Below are 20,433 nucleotides of genomic sequence, written 5' to 3'. Positions count from 1 at the left end.
TGGGAGGGATGAGTAAGGCGTTCACAGATCCCTTCTGTTTAGTCCCATTAAGACAGAGGGAGACGAGATTGGATGGGTCTGAGGGAATCAGGTTGCTATCGGCCCATTCTATTCCAGAGAAGCGCTGGTGTAAAAGATGCAATACCCCAATGGGAAACCTAATCCAGACCCTCCTGCCAGCTGTCATTCTTTTGCTCTTGGGTAAAATCGCAAAGCAGCTATCGCCTTACCTTTCTTCAAACCTTACCTCAATCATGAGAGGAAATGGCAAATTGCTCACGTATGCTTATAGATCAGCGTTTACTTTGTAACTTGAGAGGTTTTCTGACGGTAGTTTGTTGTATATGCACAGCAACGCTAAAGTCATTATAATCCTCTTAAAACACAAGCCTGAGACACTGACTTGTTTTTCATCTATGAAGGAACTGAGTTAAGCAGCACAATTAAAAATAAAACATTGACTTTGGTTTATTAACGAGAAGAATAATAGGCTGGAAAAAAAATTGGGAAAGAAAATGAATGCTAAAGATAAAGATTGGATGGTAAAGCTTGAATTAACAACAGTGAAGGGTTTGAAAACAGATTTAGTGTCCAAAATGTTTGTAAAATGCACAAAGAGGTTACCCTGAAATAATTCAGCATTCTAATATCTAATGTCTGTTTTCTCCTTTTGTCATTGCTCAGCTTGGGGTTCAGGGTTGCATATGTCACAGTTTTGAATAAGCTGCATATTTTTGTTTTGCATGTACTTGATCTCAGTATAGAGCTGAAATTAGTTGAATGGGACATAGTAAAAACTGAAACTGCCATAATTAACGAAAATTTAAAATGACAAAATATTTCACTTTAGTCCCTGACTACATTGAACCTCCGATACATGTTGGTTTATGGTCTCTGATTTTATCAGCTGCACCCCCAGAAAGCCGCGCGAGTGGGGCTACATTGACACGGAGCCAAATACTGTATCTGTGTAGAAAAGTTTGAGCACAGCGATGAAACCACACCGAGCTTTAATAGGCATTGTAATTCCTTTGCCATGCTAGTGAGTGGTGTGGTAACGCTGCCACGGGAGTAAAGCAGGAAGAAGAAGAAGAGCAGAGTGAAAACAATGAACACACAAGAGATAAAGAGGCATTTGTGTGTCCCGACGAAACGCAGTAGAGGAGCAAAAAGTGTTAGTGTAAAAGCCACAATAAATTGAATAGTGTCGGAATCACAGCCGCAATTCAAAAGTCTGTTGTTACTGTTGTTTGTCTTGGCCCCATTTTTGGTAAGGCAGGGGCAAGGTCTACTTTGGCTTGCATATGCAAACATGGGTTTTTGCCAGGTGGGCGGACAGGGATGTCCAGACGAAGGCAGCTTCAAACCTTTCCACTCTGGGTTTCAAATGTTGTCAGTTACTTTGTCTGGATGTAACCCCCCCATCAACTAATTTATTCTCACACGCAGTGGAGCATGGGTGGTGCGGCACGAAGGGGGATCTCAGACAGGCAAAAACCCCGTCATTGGGCCTGTCCGTCAAGCTAATAACAGCTAGCATTAGCTCGTGTTGTCCGGGAGGCGAACAGCCTCACTGATGCAGATACAAGAGCTTAAACGACATTTTTATGTAGCTCTCAAACGTCCGTGATGGACCGTTAGCTTAGCACGTAGCACTGTGCTAAGCTAACAGTCGTTAGCTTTCGATTTTCTTATTTGGCGGTCGGGGAAAGTTTCTCTGAACAACGCTTTTGTGTTTATCTGGGCTAGAAAGAGGTGTGCATATTTTCTCCTGGCTGTTTTTCTCATGTTTGCAGACTTTAAAACTTCCAGGAGCTCATTGTTCGGGTCAGGTGTGCAGCTGTGGGAGGAGACAGGAGTGTCCGTGCGCTGTTGCTGAAAAAGCGCAGACAATTTGGGCAGATGGGAATGGGTCGGTGGCGGAAACCCTGTGCAAAGGGAGCCCAGACGGCAGCCAAAGAGCCATTACGCAGATTGAAAGTAAGCGTAATTACTGCGTGGTTTTGACAACTGACCACCTAACGGCCGGTTACACTGAAATGCACTGAGGAGAACCCTGCGAATAAAGGGCCTCAGTCTTATGTCGACAGTTCCCAAGATCATGTTTAGAGCTAAAAAGAGAATGCTTCGGTTTCCTCTGTGTCTGTGGTCAGCAGTCGGTGCTGGAGGAGAGCTGGACAGAGAGCAGCTGAAGCACTAGTCTTTATATTTCATGATGTTCTAAGGAATGTGCTAGGTTATGAAGCAGGAGAACGAGTCCCCCTCCCCCCTCCAAACATTATCATCTGGACAGTATGTCAACGGCTGATTTGAAAGCAGACCAACTCATAACAGAGAATAAGTCAATTTGAGTTAGTTTTAAATTTAAAGCTGTCCTGTTGTTACTCCAGTTTGGAGAAAATATCTGTTTCTTCCAAGGCACAAAAACAACTGAAGTTTCAAGCATAAATACAGCTTTGCTTTTGGTAACTTTACTGTGGCATTGAATTAGGACTTGTTGTTGTCAAATTCCGAATCTTAAGTAACTCCAATAAGTGACAAGTCAAAGTCAGGACATCTGTAGTTAGTATTTTTTACTTTCCCTATTTGTTGTCATTGACAACGATCTCTATTTTAAGTTCAAACGTTGACATTTCATTATTTTTTAATACAAGGTTTTTTTTTTAATCCCCCAGAATAGTCAACGTTATTCTGATCCCAAAAGTTTAACTCAATGTGAAGAAACATCATCATCATCATCAGTAAATATTCCAACACGAGTGATTTGACCTCCTCCCTCGAGTCAGATTGAAATATTCAGTGACGGATGATGAACCCTTTTGCAACATTAATTTGTATATTTGATATCCGAACATAAGACCGCACAAAAAAAGACGATGAAATTTAAATCTTATTGGCAAGTTCAAAGATAAAGCCTGCTTACGCTGCGATGCATTGGTTTTGATCTCTGGTTGTCTGTTTTGTTCCTTTAACATGATCAGCATGATCAAAAATGAAAAGACTAAACCTCATCTCAGATTTCCTCCTGAGGCCTGGAGGATAGATAATAGTGTATGCGTTCGTGTGTGTGTCTCTTTTTGGGGGGGGGGGGGGGGTGCACTAAAAAGACACAAACCCAAATGACAGAGACACATAAAGGGAGACAGTGTGAGTCTGAGTTGACCTTGGCATGATAATCTAATCCCTGTCGAGAGTGCTTTTTTTAGAGAGCAACTTAATGCCAGCAGATTATACTCCAGTGTGTCCCACACAAGCCAATCCACACAGAAAACAGAGCGGGTCCACAGTGCATCCTCAGACCCAACACAGCGTATAATTCTGATATTTGAAAGATACCACTGAGTACGTCGCCTTAGTTTTTCTGCTTTTAGAGGCAGTCCTTAGTTAATCTAAGGTCTGAAGCGTGCCCTGCGTCAGATATTTGCCTATCAGGTCGTTTCTTTGTCCTGTTACGGATACCTCTCGATGCACGGAGAGGGCATCCACGATAAAAGGCCACTCATGGAGCAGCTCATGTCATGCAGCGAAGAGTAATCCCTATATATGTTGTGTAACCGAGCGGAGAGTTGCACGAGGAGGGGGATGGGCACCAGCGTGCACAAGTTTGTCCGTGCTTGTGACTGCTGAGCTCATGGCTGTCTAATCTTGTAGGTGCACTAGGCTGTTCACCAGCAGCAGAGCGCTTCTTCACTTGTTTTCCTTTTTAGTTCAGTCGCTTCGTGAACTCCGTAAGTCCTGGATAGCGCCATAAGTTATTAAGCAGTAAACCAACACTGTGATCCGAGAGGTTTGGGTTGTGCAAATGTGCTTCTTCTGTCCTCAACTGGGTTCTGTAAAACGGGATGCCGCACAGCTAGCATGCTGGCTTGAACTCACAAAGGATCCTGTTACTATGACTCGTAACCATTCATATATTTTAAGAAGGCATATAAACTGCAGGCAACATAGGTCCGGTTGAAATCTTTGGAAGGCCGTCGTTAAGCTGGCGGTCATCTCAACATTTTGATACTGATTTGAAGCATGTTCATAGTTCTTGTGCCTTATGGAAAAGGGCCTAAAATGTGGTGTTGTGCACGCTCCCTGGTGCCGAAGCTCCGTTAAACGTCATCTCTTTGTTGAGCTCACTGCTTGAAGCAGACCAACGGGGTACTGTGAAATAATACTGCGAAGGGATAAACTGCATCGTGAGAGTGTCCGCATTTCTTGAACCCATTTTTCATTTTATCTTACATCATGACCACCACAAACTTGTTTGGGATTTTATGTGCTGGAACAACTCTAAGTACTGCTTAATTAAGTGGAAGAAAGGGGATACTGGGGTTCTCCAAAGCTTTTACAAATACAAATCTGAAAAGTGTGGCTTGCATTTGCGCTCAATCAATTTTTTTTAATACCCCTGAATAAAACAGTTACTTTCACAATTCACATATTTAGTAAATAGTGTTTAAAGGTATGTAGCCATGTAATATGCTTATAAAAAAGACCAAAAACCTTTTGATCATGATAAAATAAGGTTAAACACATAAGCCTCGACTTTGATAGTGTTTTGTCCTTTTTCAGCCAAAAGATAATTCGTTCTTGGGCGTGATTAACAAATATAAACAGATATGGCGACATCTAGCGGCAGTATCTCAGAACTATCATAATGCCAGTTTAATTAATTTATAAATCAATTGTAAAATATGCCTGACCCTCTGCATTGCCTCACAATAAAGCGGCAGCTCGGCGTCGTCGAAGACCAAGCTATTAATTAAATAAACCAATCCACAAAAACTTTAAGAGCCTCATGTCAGAACATTTACTCACGTCAGTCAACTCTACGGTCACATCTGAGCAATCGGCAGGTTTAGTGTCCGCTTCAGTGAACACCAACGTTCATACTGTATTCCCAGCGACATTTTTTGTGCTTTTTTCCACTGGATCTTGGACCTTTCTTCATTGTTTCTCTGGGAGATGCTAATAGCCGTTAGCCGCTTCCGTGTTTTAACCCCTGCTGTGCATGCGCAGTGTTGTACTTTGGTTAAAATCGTAAATAAACACGTAAGGGTTGATTTAATAACAAATTGAGCAAAAACCAAGCATAAAACACCAAAAATAACAACTCACACGCCAGCAGAACGTGATAATCTTTCATAAAAACTTTGTATGCAACCCGAGCGAGCTACTGACCTATAAATAAAAAAAAAAAGTCAAATAAAGTGGCTATACATCTTTAATGTATTTTTAGAAAAATCCAATTGTCGTATGAGGGCCTCAGAAAGCATAACGAAGACCAAGAAACACACCAGACAGTAGGCTTACATGATTCTTCTGTTATTGCTTTTTTTTTTCCACATCTTCATGAGTCAGCTTATCAGTCAAATTTTACCATCAGACACAGAATATTTGCTTAAACACAAAAAAGCATCTATCCACCGGGGATCTCATTTTTCAAGTGGATAAAGCTATTCAAACCACCCTCGCCCAATATGAAAACATAATGGCCTCCTAAACCTGATAAATGGTTTTGCTGCGAGAACAACCTAAGCTAGCTTGATTTAAGGTTACGAACTGATGGCCGGTCACAATGGAGGGACCGACCATCAGTTTGTTATGTGTTTAGTTTTACACTAAATGGAACGTGATAGTTTTAGGCAAATGTCCCACAGAGCCCTTCATGTGCTTTTTGGTTAGAGGTAGCGTTCAACATGAAGCCCCCACATAAATGGCACTTTAGTCCCGTCTCTTTCTTACAATGCAACCATGAACACTGACCTTCACCGAGGCAAGCGAGGTCTGGGTTTAAAAGTTGTTCTTATTTCGTTTGTGACGAACTGGATGAGTTGTCAGCCAATCATTTGGTAGGTTGCCCACTTCTAGGAAGGTGATGTGTTGCTATTCAAGACCTTTTAGCCAACATCGTGTTGTCAGACAGGTCCTGGAAAGGATTTGCTGATTCCCCATGTCTGGTAGTAATCAAGCATGGGTGTGGCTTTACTAACATTTAGCTAAGCTTTAAAAAAAACAAATAAGTAGAAGTGTCATTATTTGAAAACTGCTTTTTTGTATTTAAAATTTAGTTTGACGATGTGAAACATTTAAGTGCGATCAAAAAGCAGTCACAGAAAAAAATCTGTAAGGAGGCAGGGTTCCTGGTGAGCAGTTTACAGGGTTTACTAAAAAGTGGAACGTAAAGGTGGACGAACGAATCTGTCCTTCCTTCTGTGAGGCTGCGTTTAGCAAAACGCCCGGCCTCAGTTTTCAGAGCCGGTGTTGTTTTCTGCTTCAGCTGTGTTTGTGGAAACGGGCAGGATTACTGGACACAAAAGCGTAGATGTGAGGTAAGGCTTAGAGCTTTGAACACTAGCATAAGGACAGTCACGTGCTATCTCCAGTCAGGGGTATGCTGGCACAGGCCTGTGGATGTGAATACTTGGACGACTTCAGCACTAACAAGCAGGCGCTGAGGCAGGCTCATTTTTAGGGCATTTAAACAAACATTTCAATGCCCCTTTTTTTATTATTAGTGCGCCAACCCTGACTTGAATAAAATCGAGACATTATTTTTTTCTTTGTGTGTGTGTGAAACCAAAATAAAATATGATTCATGGGCTGCTTGGGAGCGTTATGCGGTAAAAGGGAGATGCTATTTCCTGTCCACAGCAGCAACCGGGGCACACAGGCGGCGCGCAAACATACGACCCACCGATAGCGGATATTTTCGCACACACACACACACACATCACAGCGCACACGCTCTCAGCATCCATGGCCTGACCATAGGGAGTTTGTGCTGAGCTGGTTGGGATGTCAGGATGAATCAATGTGAGGACAGCTGACTGGACATGCCTATTCATCTGCCAAAGAAAAGAGAGCGGAGAAAAAAAAAAAAAAAAAAAAAAAAAAAAAGGGGGAGCGAGGGATTCTAAAAGAAATGAGCCGAGCCCTGAAGCAACACGTTTGGCTGTGTGCATTACGCTACTTATTTTACCCTTCAAAGAACATTGAATGTTTATAGGATGGAAGCGGATGAAGTGGATAGTTGAATAGGTTTTTTTGTTTTTGTTTTTGTTTATATAAATGTGGGCTGCTGTGATGAAGACATAAGGTCCTAATGTTGTACTGTCAAGGCGCCTAACTCCATACTGATGGCCTGTTTATACCCATCTGTTGCCATCGGCCCTCTGACTTTATCCCCATTGTGTTAACTCATTACATTCGCCTTAACAGTAAACCCTTAATTGCCACCCTCCAGTTTCTCCTGCATACCCTCCACCCCCTTGTAGACTGTGTGCCACATTGCCTGTGCACTAATCTGCTAGCGTCTGCCTACAAAACACCTGCCATATCCAGAAAGACCCCCTCTGAACCCCCTCCATACACCCAATGCGGATCAGCGTAGATGACAACGTGCCTGTAGGCAGATGCGCCCGTGGGGTGCAGACAATCAGACAGCCTCATGCCTTCAAAATCACAAATGCATACCTTGTTTTTTCCTCACATTTGAGGACTGCAACGACAGTCGCCTCTTGTCCCGCCTTTTTTGCTCAGGCATGTATTGGACGAGAGTGACGTAGAGGCCCAGGCCTCTTTCGTTTTAACAATAACTCCCTCGACCCCCTAATGAGGGCTGGACGGCCAGACGTAAGGCGATGTGACAGTTCTGGTGCTGCCAACACAATAGCACGTTTCTCTTTTGACCGCCTGGCTGGTTAGAAACCACAGAGCACCTTCTCTGACTAAAACAGTCCACTAAATGGTTGCATTTACATAAAATAGGCGTTTAACCAAGCCTATTGCGCTGTAGTACTTATCTTGTAGAGTATGATAACTTTTCTGTTACGCAGTTCTGTGAGAGGAGGATTTTGTTAAGGCTTTTTTCTTTGCGACAAGGATGTTCAATGAATAATAAAGCAAAATTAATGAGGTCAACATAGGTGTTGATGAGCAAGTCCGTATCTTCCCTGGACTTACTCCAGAACCAGCGCTCTGTCTCTGCCTGTGCCAGTCTGTGAGTTTCTGAAATGAAGTTTGTTGATAGCGGTTTATTGATCGGGAATTAGAGTGGATGGCCCCCAAGGGTTCATCCTGGTTGGGCCAGGGATGAATACATCTCTTCATGCTCCACCTCACACACTCAATTTGGGCATAGGAAACCAAAGGACTGACAGACACGCATGTTGAGACACTGACCCGCGCGCTAATATGTACGGACAGGCATCGCTCATTTACTGTGAGACGAAAACACCGTTCCAAAATCTGTGGCATGCAGACGCGGCAGATTGCTTTTGTCACTGTTGGGGTGTATATCCTTAAAAAGGAGAGGCACCGTTGCTATATTCAATTGCAATACTTTTGAAAATGAATGATAATGATATTGATTAAGGTTGACCCAATTTTCTGAACCCTTTTCCTTCTTTAACCATAACACATTGTTCCTGCAACTCTCCATTAATTAAGAGGCGTTAGAGTCCATTCAACTAGCTAAATATACCTTAATTATTGCTAAGCATGAATGCATAACATGTGAAATGATATGATTGAACAATTATTGCATCAAAGCAGTCCTTTGTGAATGCGGTATATTACATACTGCTGTTGTGATGATGACGATTGTGATTCAATACATTGGGCCTTTCGACTCTTAAACATTTTGTACAATTGGGACGTGATGAATGTGATTCAGTCACATTTTTCTGTAGATTTTATTTGGTAATATTATTTAGCAGTTAAAATGTTTTTGAATGGGGCTTCTAAACCATTCATGTTAGGGTTATGCTAATCACATTACTGAATAGCATAAACTGCTGTGATTTAATTTTAAAACATGATGCTAATGGTGAGGATAATCATTGGAAACACAGTGTCTCTAAACCTTTGCACATTTTATCAAATGACAGCCATAAGCGTCACTGCTTTTTTACAAATTGAAAAGTGAGCAGTCGTTCGAGGCAGATGACCGTTCACACTGAGCCTGGTTCTGCTGGAGGTTTTTCCTTCCCGTTAAAGGGGAGTTTTTCTCTCCACTGTCGCTTCATGCTTGCTCAGTATGAGGGATTGCTGCAAAGCCATCAACAATGCAGACAACTCTCCCTGTTGCTCTACGCTTCTTCAGGAGGAGTGAATGCTGCTTGTCAAGACTTGATGCAATCTGCTGGGTTTCCTTAGAGAGGAAACTTTTTGACCAATCTGTATAATCTGATTGAATTTGACTTTGGAAAGTGCCTTGAGATTACACGTTTCATGAATTGGCACTATATAAATAAAATTGAATTGAATTAAATTGAGAAGTGTGTGATCCACACATTACCTTCTGAAGTCACCCAACAAGTAAATAGAGCCAACCTGCACCTAATAGATTCTCAGTATAACTACAACATTTCTTAGTGGTTCGTTAGAAGAGAAGGTTAGTGAACAACAACAAGCACTATCAAATCAAGAGAATAGAGCAGATTAAAGTTGTGGGGAAGTTTAAAGCAAGTTTGGATTATAAAGCAATGTTTTTAGCTTTGAATATCTCACAGAACCTTTTGAATCCTGCCTTTAAACATTGAAGAGGATGGCACAATTTGTCCTTTTTCTAAAACATTTTGAACTAGCCATGAATTTTCACAGGTAGCTCTGCAGGTGCTAGAATCTGCTGACAGCTGTTAGTTGTGCCCTCCTCCATCAGGCCTTTATGGAAGAGTGGCATGAAAAAAACAACCTTAAGCCCATTTTGCCATTTATGGGACACAGTAAACATGTAGAGAAATATGCTCTGGTCAGATGAGACCAGAATTGAACTTGTTGTCCAAGATGAAATGTGCCTTGTGAGGTTGACAATGCTAACACACAACACAACAGTTCACCCTGAACCTACCATCTCTGCTGTGAAACTTGGTCACAGTATGATACTGTGGGGATGATTTTTTTCAGCACGGTTGTTTATAAGAGTGGATGGGAAGATACCTGGAGCTAAATGCTGGGTAACGGCAAAGGGAAACGTGTTAGAGGCTGTAGAATACCTGATACTCTATATTGTCAAAAGTATTTGCTCACCCATCCAAATAACCAAAATCATGTGTTCCGGTCACTTCCATGGCCACAGGTGTATAAAATCAAGCACCTAGTCATGCAGATGGTTTCTACAAACATTTGTGAAAGCATGGGTTGCTCAGGGAACTCCGTGAATTTCATGGTGCTTGTTGTTGTTCACTGTGATAGTATGCCACCTGTGCAACCTGAGAAATTTCACCGCTTCCAAATATTCCAAAGCCAACTGTCAGTGTTTTTTTTAACAAAGTGGAAGAGACTGGGAACGACAGCAACTCAGCCATGAAGAGGTAGGCCACATAAACAGTCGAAGCAGGGCAAGCAGATGCTGAGGTCAATTGCTACAGACCTCCATAGTTCATCTGGTCTTCAGATTACCTCAACAGTTTTATAGATGCTCCCAACTTTAGGGTAACAGTTTGGAGATGGCCCCTTATTTGTCTAAAATGACTGTGCCCCAGTGCACAAAGCAAGATTCATAAAGACATGGATGAGAGAGTTTGGTGTTAATGGTCTTGTGCAGAGTCCTAGCCTCAACCCAATTCAACCTTTGGGATGAATTAAAGTGGAGAATGAGAGCCAGGCCTTCTTGTCCAACATCAGGGTTTGACCTCACATATGCACTTCTAGAGGAATGGTCACAAATTCCCATAAATATACTCCAAAATCTTTTGGACAGCCTTCACAGAAGAGTTGAAGCTATTATAGCTGCAAAGGGTGGACCGACGGCATATTGAACACTATGTTACTTAAGTGCATAAGCGGGTCAAGAGAAATGCCTTTAGCAATAGAGTGTACTAGGGTCAAGATTCACATTAATTCAGGACAAGAATCCTTAATATACACCAAGAGCTACAATGGAATGACTTAGATCCAATCATGCCCATTATTACAATGGCCATGTCAAAGTCCAGACCAAAATCCAACTTAGAATCTGTGGCAAGACTTAAGCATTGCTTCATCCAAAGACTCTCCCTCCAATCAGACTGACCATGAGCAAATTTCCAGACAAAATAGCAAAAATGTCAGTTTCTAGACATACAAAGCGGGTCCAACGCTGATACAGGTGCACCTCAATAGACTAGGTGTGATAAAAGGTGATTAATGCCATGTATCGATTTCCATCTACTTCACAATTCTCTGCTACTAATAGAATACAGAGAAGTTTGTTCGCGCCAGGTGACTAAATGTGAAAAAGTTTGAGGAAATACTTTTGCTAGGCGTTGATTGTGTGGATAATGCTGTCACATGGATTTCAATCTTTTAATGCAGGTATAACATGATCATAAGATATTGTTTGATTGACTTTTGTACCTGGTTAAACATTAATCATCCCAGACCTAATTTTGAATTCTCCTGTTTACAGGTAAACTTCTGGAAACCCTATATCTTCCAAGGTCAGGATGGACACTGAAGTGCTGAAGACATTTTGCATATTTGTTGCGCCTGCCTTGAGCGCTTAATGACTTTTTGGGCCTAAACCTTAACTAGTCCTCAAATTCACTAAACAGCTGTTAACTCGTGAGATCTCGACCAAAAGTAATGGAGACAGAGGATAAAGAGGATGTATCACACAAGCAAACCGCTGGTATAAAAGAGGCAGAAGAGGATGCAGCGTCGTGCCACACATGTGGGGTGTGTGGTCGTAGCTTTCCTCTGCTCAGCTCGCTCTCTCAGCACATGAGAAGGCACACGCGGGAGAAGCCATACAAGTGTCCCTACTGTGAGCACCGGACAGCTCAGAAAGGCAGCCTGAAGGCTCACATCCGAAGCCATAAACTGGGCCTACTCACTAAGAACGACATAGACAATGAGGTGCAGGGAGATCAGGGAGAAAGAGATGAGCCTGACATGCTAGGCCTCCCTGAAGTCATCGGCACACCTGACAAAGCTCATCACATCAATGGGAAGGTGAAGAAGAAAGCGACTAAGAAAAAAGTCAAAAGTAAAAACGGTGTCGAGGTCGGGGACGGGCCTTTCTCCTGCGTCATATGCGGCCAGGTTTTCCCTCAGGTATTGCTCCTTAAATCCCACATGAAACGGCACCACGGCTCCCAGGATCACGGCTGCCGCATCTGTGGACGACGCTTCCGCCAAGCATGGTTCCTCCAAAGCCACATGCGCATCCATCGGATCAAAGCTCAGCTCCAAGGCGGTAGAAACAACGAGCCGCCGGCCACAATCAACGGGACTCCTCAGGACCCGGCGTCGCTGATAAACGAAGAGTGCCTGTACGAGCTCTGCGCCGGCTGCGGTAACTTCTTTTATGACCGCAACACCCTGCGGATTCACGAAAAGCTGCATAAAACGAACGCCGATCCTAGAAACGAAGACACGCGTTCGTCTGAGTCGCAAATGGATAAAAAGCACTTTTTAGAAATTCTGAGCCTCAAGAGCACCGAGACTAAGGGGAGACCCGAGGAAAAGATTCAGGGCAGGAGGGTTCCAGAGCTAGACCCAGTTTGTAGTTACCAAGCATGGCAGTTAGCCACAAGGGGACGGCTAGTGGAGTCCTCAGAAAAATGTCTGGGCTGGGAGGAGAGGCTGGCTGATGCAGAGGTGGCATATGACACAGAGAAAGGAGAATATGTGCCCCTGAAGCAGGAAAAGAAGAGGAAACAAACTGACAGCTCCAACTCTAGTGTCAAGAAGAAGAAGGGCGATGCAGCTCACAATCACACAACCAACTCCCTGAGTCATGCTAAAGGTGGAGACAAAAAGCTCTTCCAGAAGGACCGTATCATCCTGAATGGACTCGGTCACGCGTTTTATGAGGCACTGCAGACAAAGAAGATCAGAGAACTCTCGTCTAAGCCGAGTCTGAACCTCGGGAGCCAAGAGCAGGGAGGTGAGCCTAGAAAAACACTCCTAGTGTCGTTTTTCAAACATAAAACAGGCTTATCGGGTTAAATTTTGCAATGACGACAGTTAAACGTAATGTCTTTCATTACGCTGCTCTCTGCAAGGTTAGGTTCCAGTTTGAAAACTCTGTCATCCGTGGTATAGTGTTTTGTCACTAAAGGGGTAGACAGAGCCCTCTAGTGAGTTTCTCATCGAGTTACACCAGCTGATGCATGTACAGTGATGGCATTGATACAACAGCTATTAACAATCTTCTGGCTTAATTCTACTTGGATGCTTAACATCTCTTACCATCAGAAACAGGTGTGTGATTAGATGCATTTGTATAGATATCGCTATACTTACTCTACATTGTAGTTACATAGCGGAGAGGCAAACAAAGACAAAAAAACAAACCAACAAACAAAAAAACAAACCAAAAAAATTGTGAAATAACTTAAAGCTTATATTTTGATTCTTAAAAACTCAATTAAATTTTATTTATTTAGCGACAATTCATTATACATGTCATCTCAAGACACTCAAATTCAACCAAATCAGACAGATTGGCCAAAAAATTTCCTATCTAAGGAAACCCAGCAGATTGCATGAAGTCTTGACAAGCAGCATTCACTCCTCATGAAAGAGTGTAGAGCCACAGTGGACAGTTGTCTGCATTGTTGATGGCTTTGCAGCAATCCCTCATACTGAGCAAGCATGAAGTGACAATGGAGAGGAAAACTCCCCTTTAACAGGGAAGGAAAACCCTCCATCAGAACCAGTCTCAGTGTGAACGGTAATCTGCCACGACCAAGGGCTAGAGAAGACACAAAATCACAGAAGCATTTAATGATCCACGAATCCTTTCTATGTTATATGGCAATAGTGGCTGATCTGTCTCCCCTGGATGTTGTCACAGCTAACAGAACCAGGTGTACCTACTATGAAGAAGAAAAATGACAGAACAAAAATTAAATAACCACAAGCAATGCAAATTGGAGAACAGTAGGAGAACTCAGCAGAGTGACTAAAATAGACCTTGATGTCCTCCAGTAGCCTAAGCCTATAGCATCATAACTATAGAGATAGCTTAGGGTAACATAAGCCACTCTTAACTATAAGCTTTGATTTTATGACTGCTTTGCACGCTCAACGAGTTTCATAAGGTCGTCACCTGAAAGGCTTTTCCAACAGTCTTGAAGGAGTTCCCAGGCGTAGTTCTTAAAATAAAGGCAAACCATTGAATGAGAAGGCGTGTCCAAACGTTTGACTGGTATTGTGTATCTAAAAAGACTCCTTACAGTTTCAAACTTCTTCTTCTCCTTGCAGATAAAACCCCCTACTCTTGTGAGTCCTGTGATTTCCACGCCGCCGACTCCTCGCTGCTCAGGTCGCACCTGTACAGCCATCACCTGGCTCCCCACGGCAAACCGAGCACCAAGGCGGGCGGCGTCGGCAAAAGCGGTTCTTCGAGATACATGGACTACCTCAGGAGCAGGAGTGCGTTGCTCAGTCAGCCGTACTGGAATCCCTACCTATGCCCTCCAGGTCAGGAGTCCGCAGAGGGAAACGTTAAGACGGAGACGTCCGACGGGGTCGAGGTGAAAGAGGACGCTGGTGGTGACGGCGGCGGTCTTCTCAATCTTTCTTCACCCTCTGCTGCAGTTGGAAATGCTACTTCTCCAGGAAAAACAGAGGGCCTGGTGCAACACCAGTGCCTGTACTGCTCCCACACTAGCAATTACCCAGAAGTCCTGTGGATTCATCAGCGTGTCACCCACCGGGTGGATGGCAGCAGCTCTGTAGCACCCAAGTGGGCCCCCTGCGTAAGCGTCCTAAAGAGCTTAAAAGCGGGGGCCTCCCAGTGGAGACGCACAGGACCCCCGCCGTTCCTGGAAGGCAAGGACTGCCCTGCTTTACCCGCCCCACGAACGCAGCGCACACAGCCTCCGGGTTCCACCGCCCCAAGCAGCAGCAAGCTCTCAGCCCCAAAGACCCAGACAAGCATCCCAAGGCCAAAGCACCCAAAGGACTCACATTCCTCAAACGCCACGCATTCTCGTGGAAAGGTTGCGGTCCAAGCTCAGAGGAAGCCTGGCGAACATAAACGAGTCGTAGAGGGTGCGAGTAAAGCCTCCTCTGCTCAGGCGACTTCAGTGAACAGTGGCGTGCACTCCAAGAGCCTCCCGAGCTCGCAGCCTTCAAGCAGCCCCAAGCACAGAGGCAACAGGGTGGAGGGAGTCTTCCCGCAGGAGGGTTTGGGTTTTATGCTAGCAAGAAATCAAGGCGGGACTTCAGCTAACGCGGCAACGGCAGCAGACCGAGCCCACTCCCGAAGACAGTCGTGGGACTTCTCCTCTGGCCTCAAGGGCCCTGATCTTTGGGCGGCCATCAACATGTGGGGGCTGCATGGTGGGAAAGCGTATTTAGACCCACACCTTTTCGCTCAGGGAAAAAGTGACCCGACAGGAGACGCCCCGAGGGAGATGGACCTTTTAAGTCTGCTGAAGAGCTACAGCCCCCACGAGCTGGCAGCGCTCTACCAGCACTGGGGATATGTCGATCCAAGACTGGATCCACAAGGTAGAGAGGGAATGTTGTGAGCCAAAATGAACTATAATCACTGCAGGACGTAACACAGAAAAGCTCAGATTTATTTCACAATATAAAATGCCTTACAAATGCATTCACACTCATTTTGTCACATTGACAAACCTCAATGCCTTTTTATTGGGATGTTATGCGATAGAATCCTAATAAAAGGTAATAAATGTGAGGTGGAAGGAAATGATGGGCGGGTTCCACTTTTATTAAAGTTCTGGAAAGTGTGGCGTCGATATGTACTCAGCCCAGGACTTTGCAGAACCAGCTTTCTCTGCAGTTACAGCCACAGGTCTTCAGACGTCCAAAGCCCGAAATCTTTGGCAATTATCTGCAGCACTGCTCAATCTGAGTCAGTTTGGATTGAGATTATTGATTAACATCAATTTTCAAGTCAAGAACTTTGACTAGACCATAGTAACTTAGCATTTTTATTTATTTAAATTATTCTTTTGCTAGGTTTTTATGGTACTAGTGGCTCGTTTTTAGCTGACAGGAAACGGGGTTTAAGACAGGGAGGAAGACATGCGGTAAAGGACCTCAGGGCGGAACCGAACCCGAGTCAGCTGCGTCGAGTACTAAGGCCTCCGTACATTGGGTCGCGCTCACTACCGCTGCACCATCTAAGAACGGCCCGGCTGACTTTGTACCAATTTGAGTAACGAACTAAACTTGTTACCTACAGTCAAATTGGAATGCAAGCAATTTTTTTTAAAAATCTGTTGATCTATTGTCTGCATAAAAATTGCTTTTGTTAAAGTTTCTTGCAGACCTAGGTTGAAAACCATAACTCATTTGCCTTCCACTTCACAACATTGCACTTCTTTATGTTGCCTCTATCACACAAAATACCAGTAAAATGACAAAAGGTGACCTAGTGTCATGGAGCAGGAATACTTTTGGAAGGCACAATGCTAAAATGTTTTATGTTGTTGAAGCCAGTGCCTTCAACTAAATTCTCTCCTATGTTTTTTTCAACATTTGTTAACTTGATGAACCATGGAGGATTATAGATACAGCGTTTATGTCTAAAAGCTATTTTAAAATACCTCTTTTACAGCAACGCTGCAGTTGAACGGAAGCTTTGGAAATGAAGTTCATCCTTCCACTGAATCTTCCAAGCAGGTATGCTTTCTAGACTATGCTAACAGCTTATGTAATTACAGCTAATTCTCAACCTTAGTGGAAGACAAATTTTCTGTAACCTAAATCCCTAAAGCAACCACATTTTATTATAAATCGGAATCTTTAAACAGGTGGTTAGAACAGAATAAGAAAGTATATACTACAATAGAATAGAGTAAAATTAGCTGAGAACTACAAGTTGGACCTCTCCATACTTTCACTTTAAATGGATGTACTGGATCTCAGTTATGTTCAAGCACTTTCTGGACTTAATTTGAGGACAAAATTAAATATATAGTGCTCGTTTAGTAGAACTGCAAGCCACTCAAAAACATTACAAGCGACTTTCAATAATTGGAATGCAGTCTTGATGAGCCTGGATATTATAATCTACTACAAGGAGGCTTTAAATATCCTTTTTTTAGAATAATAAGTCACTTCAGGAAGAAGACTTGAGTGGTTCTGGGAGTTTCCACCCAACATTTCTTAGGTATGAGCCAACATATTTGTTCTTTTACACAGTACAAACTGTTTAACGCAATATGGAGTTAATAATGTAGTGCAAATGAAAGCTATTTATTGCTTTGATTGTTAAATTCAACTCATTACACTTACTATTTATTTGAATAAATGTTTGATCTGAACTTGCTCTTATCAGGCAGAGCTTTGTTGGTCAGGCTTAAAAATGTAATTAGCTGCTAGTGATTTTAAATATTTGCATGAGACGCACAATCCTTTTTTCTGAATATTCAACAGACGTTAAAATTACCTGTTTGTCCCTTTTTCTATCACCCCATGCACGTTAGGAACACCAACACTCAGAATAGTCAGTTTGTGCTTGAAAAATAACAATTAAACAATTATTAAATCCACATAATCCAATCCAAACAAATAGGTTTTTTTTATCCATGTTTTTTCCAATCAGAAATAAACCTGCCGCATCAATCTTTTCGGCCCAGTCAACCTGATATTACGCTTTCCGTCTTGCGAATAGCTGAGCAGTACAAAGACGACACTCAGATCACACCTCGTATTTCGCCAAAGATCGTCGGCAAGGATCCGTTGTCCCCTTGGTGTCACGTGTTCTGCTTTAATTCTCAGAAATCTGAATCATCGGGGCGGGAGAACGGCACAGAGACGCCTCATTTCTTGCTGTCTCTAGCGAACGCCGCGCGCCCGCTCTCCTGTCTGTACCTCGTCTCTGTCCGAGTGCAGCCTGTCGTCCCCGTGCACACGCGTGTCTGCAGACGCACTCCTGTCTGCGCTCGTAGCTGTCAGCTCCTGCAACCTGGCTGCCGCTTTCCTTCACCGTGTGTAAGGGAGGCTGACAGGGACGAGGCAAACAAATAATAAAAAGACACCGTTGGTCCCCCCTCGGGGTAAAACTCACCCGGCGTCTCCATATGTTGTGTCAGTTAGGCCTGTCGCTCAGGCCCGCCGCGGTGACACCTACAACTGCTTGCTTCCCGCTCGTCTCCCTCCTTAAATCAGTTCCCAAACTTTTGCAGCCTTGCGCTCCCAGGGAGAGGAAGAAACATTTGCAAACCGCCCCGCCTTACCAAGCCATGCAGCTGGCTCTGGTTTTGTTTTAATTAGAAAAGAGTAAATACATTCTCGATCTCCTTTTTGTCGGGGGTTAGTAAAAGTGAACCAAGCTTTTTTTCCTCCCCAAAGGTGCCATTCAATTCAACAATTGGATGGGAACTTTTTTTTTTTCGTTAGAACAATACAAATAACGCAAAGTGGTGTAATGATGGAGATTTCTTAAATGTTTCAGATCACCAAACACATTTCAATATCACACAAAGATGAGTAAAGACAGAACGGTTTTAATCTTTGATTTCATGTATTAAGGGAGAAAAGCTCTCCAAACCATCCTGGCCCTACGAGAAAAAGTCATTTCCCCTCTTTTCTTTGCAAAATGTATTTTAATTAGTCAACATTGGAGGGTTTTTGAGCATGAACAGCATTAAAGCTTTCAATCACTTTTAGGTCCAGACTTTGACTAGGCCAATCCATTACCTTCATGTTTTGAGCCACTCTGAGGCGGGCCTGCTGCTTGGATCATTGTCCTGCGGTGTGACACTAGAGCTTCAGGTCGCTGACTGTTACTGGAACATTCTGCTTCAGGATTTCCTGGTAGAGAGCTGAATTTATCTGTCCATCAATGACGGCGGGTCGTGTAGATCCTGCAGGAGTAAAGCAGCCCAGGGGGCATCAGTACCACCACCATTTTTGACTGTCGGCATGATGTTTGTTTACAGAGAGAGGAAGTCCCTGGGATCATCCCAGTGTTTAACTGGCAAATATGAGACGGCCTTTTGAATTCTTCATAGTCGGCTGTGTTTTTGGTAATGGAGTTCTCCCATTGAGGCAGTTTCTGCACCCAGTCCCTCAGTTATTGTTGGATCTTAAACATTTATCCTAATTGAAGCGAGTGATGCTTACAGTGCTTTAGATAGTGCTTTGGGTTCTTTTGTCCCTTCCTCCGGTATCATTGTTGATGCACTTCTGGAGTGATGATTGTAGGCCAGCTTCTCCTGGGAAGGTTCAACACTGTCCCATGTTTTCTAAGTGTGTGGGTAATGGGTCTGACTGTAGTCCCCAAACCTTAGAAATAATCAAAATAGTGACTTTGTTCCTGAATTTCTTTAGATCGATCATAGCATGTTGCTTTTTAAGATCTTTCAACCTACTTTATGTTGTCAGACAGGTGCTATGAGTAATTTCTTGAACGTAGAGGTTTCTTTGTATTCGCAGCTGGGTGTGGCTGGTGAAATTAGGCCAGAACACATGATGCAATAAAGGGAGGAATATTATATTTTCACACAGGTCCAGATTTAAGAAGTTCTCCCCATTTCCACTTCTTGTGCTGCCCGATTTAAGGCAACACTTTCTCCTCTGCAAAGGCTTTTTTCTTAACATTTAAACGTCTCACTCGCAACTTGCCATAACTTATACGTGTTAAAGGCCAGCAGACTGGCAAGGAGGAGAGCGGACAGACTCAGGCCACCATGGGAACACTGCTTTGTTGGAACAAGTTGCAAGGATGACTTTCTAAAGGCCATGTCCGTACTTAGATGGATGTTTTCTACTATGTTTGCACTTATGTTAAACATGTGGTTTTGGTGAGCAAAAAAAAGGCTTTTTAAAAAGGCTTTCCACACTAAAGATAAAAATGCAAACTTATTTTAATGTTTATTTCCAAAAATGACAAAGCGGCAGCCTTTTTCTGTTTATAGAGACAGTGGAGACTCTTTTTTTTTTGTTCCACTTGCAATTCATCTTAAAATCTGCCATTGTTTGGGAGGAAGCTTTACTCTAGCGCTGCTTTAGCCACAAATTTGTTGACCTAGTTTGATATTTTGCCATCTGCTGTCCAGAAAGCTCAGCTTTAGTTTGTCTCTTTGCCAGTTTTTACCTACAGGGAGCGTGGTAGCAAAACATTCTCAAGTTCTCAAGTAAGAGTAGCATTACTTCAATAAAATGTACTCAAGTTGAGGTAAAAAGTAATCATCTGCAAACATTATTTTAGTAAAAGTAAAAAGTATTTGGAAAAAAGGCTACTCAAGTACTGAGTTGTTCATATTGTGTGATTTGATTTTTTGAAAGTTATGTAATCAGACAGACAAAAATCTAAAGTTTAAATGCAAATTCTGGTACTTTAAAGAATAAAATAAGAAATGAATCAAATTAAGTAACATCAGTACAAAATATAAACCCTCCAATGTAATTTTTATTTCACAAACTTTATTTATAGTGCACTTTTCATATAGTCAAGTCTGAAGCTAATACATTAAAACAAGGATTACTGTAAACATAAGAAGTCTCTCAGTGTCTGATGAATGTCCT

At 42.9% G+C, this 20,433-nt stretch overlaps 2 protein-coding genes across 3 annotated transcripts in view; one reads left to right on the top strand and one right to left on the bottom strand.

The window, feature by feature from the left end:
- Window positions 1–20,433, bottom strand: part of LOC105935098 (relaxin-3 receptor 1) — a 102,302-nt gene that overhangs the window by 25,347 nt on the left and 56,522 nt on the right. The gene's annotated exons all lie outside the window — the stretch shown is intronic.
- Window positions 1–20,433, top strand: part of LOC105935150 (zinc finger protein 516) — a 28,952-nt gene that overhangs the window by 5,944 nt on the left and 2,575 nt on the right. For both annotated transcript variants that reach the window (XM_012875427.3, XM_036145176.1), the window contains exons 2-4: window positions 11,381–12,862; window positions 14,185–15,438; window positions 16,517–16,581. In XM_012875427.3, coding sequence (XP_012730881.2) covers window positions 11,557–12,862; window positions 14,185–15,438; window positions 16,517–16,581 — 2,625 coding nt within the window. In that variant the 5' untranslated portion in view covers window positions 11,381–11,556. The remainder of the gene's footprint in view (window positions 1–11,380; window positions 12,863–14,184; window positions 15,439–16,516; window positions 16,582–20,433) is intronic.

The sequence above is a fragment of the Fundulus heteroclitus genome, chromosome 13 (assembly GCF_011125445.2).
Source record: "Fundulus heteroclitus isolate FHET01 chromosome 13, MU-UCD_Fhet_4.1, whole genome shotgun sequence".
NCBI lineage: Eukaryota > Metazoa > Chordata > Actinopteri > Cyprinodontiformes > Fundulidae > Fundulus > Fundulus heteroclitus.
The sequence above is the reverse complement of the archived record's forward strand: the minus strand, read 5'-3'. Positions and strand labels throughout refer to the sequence as shown.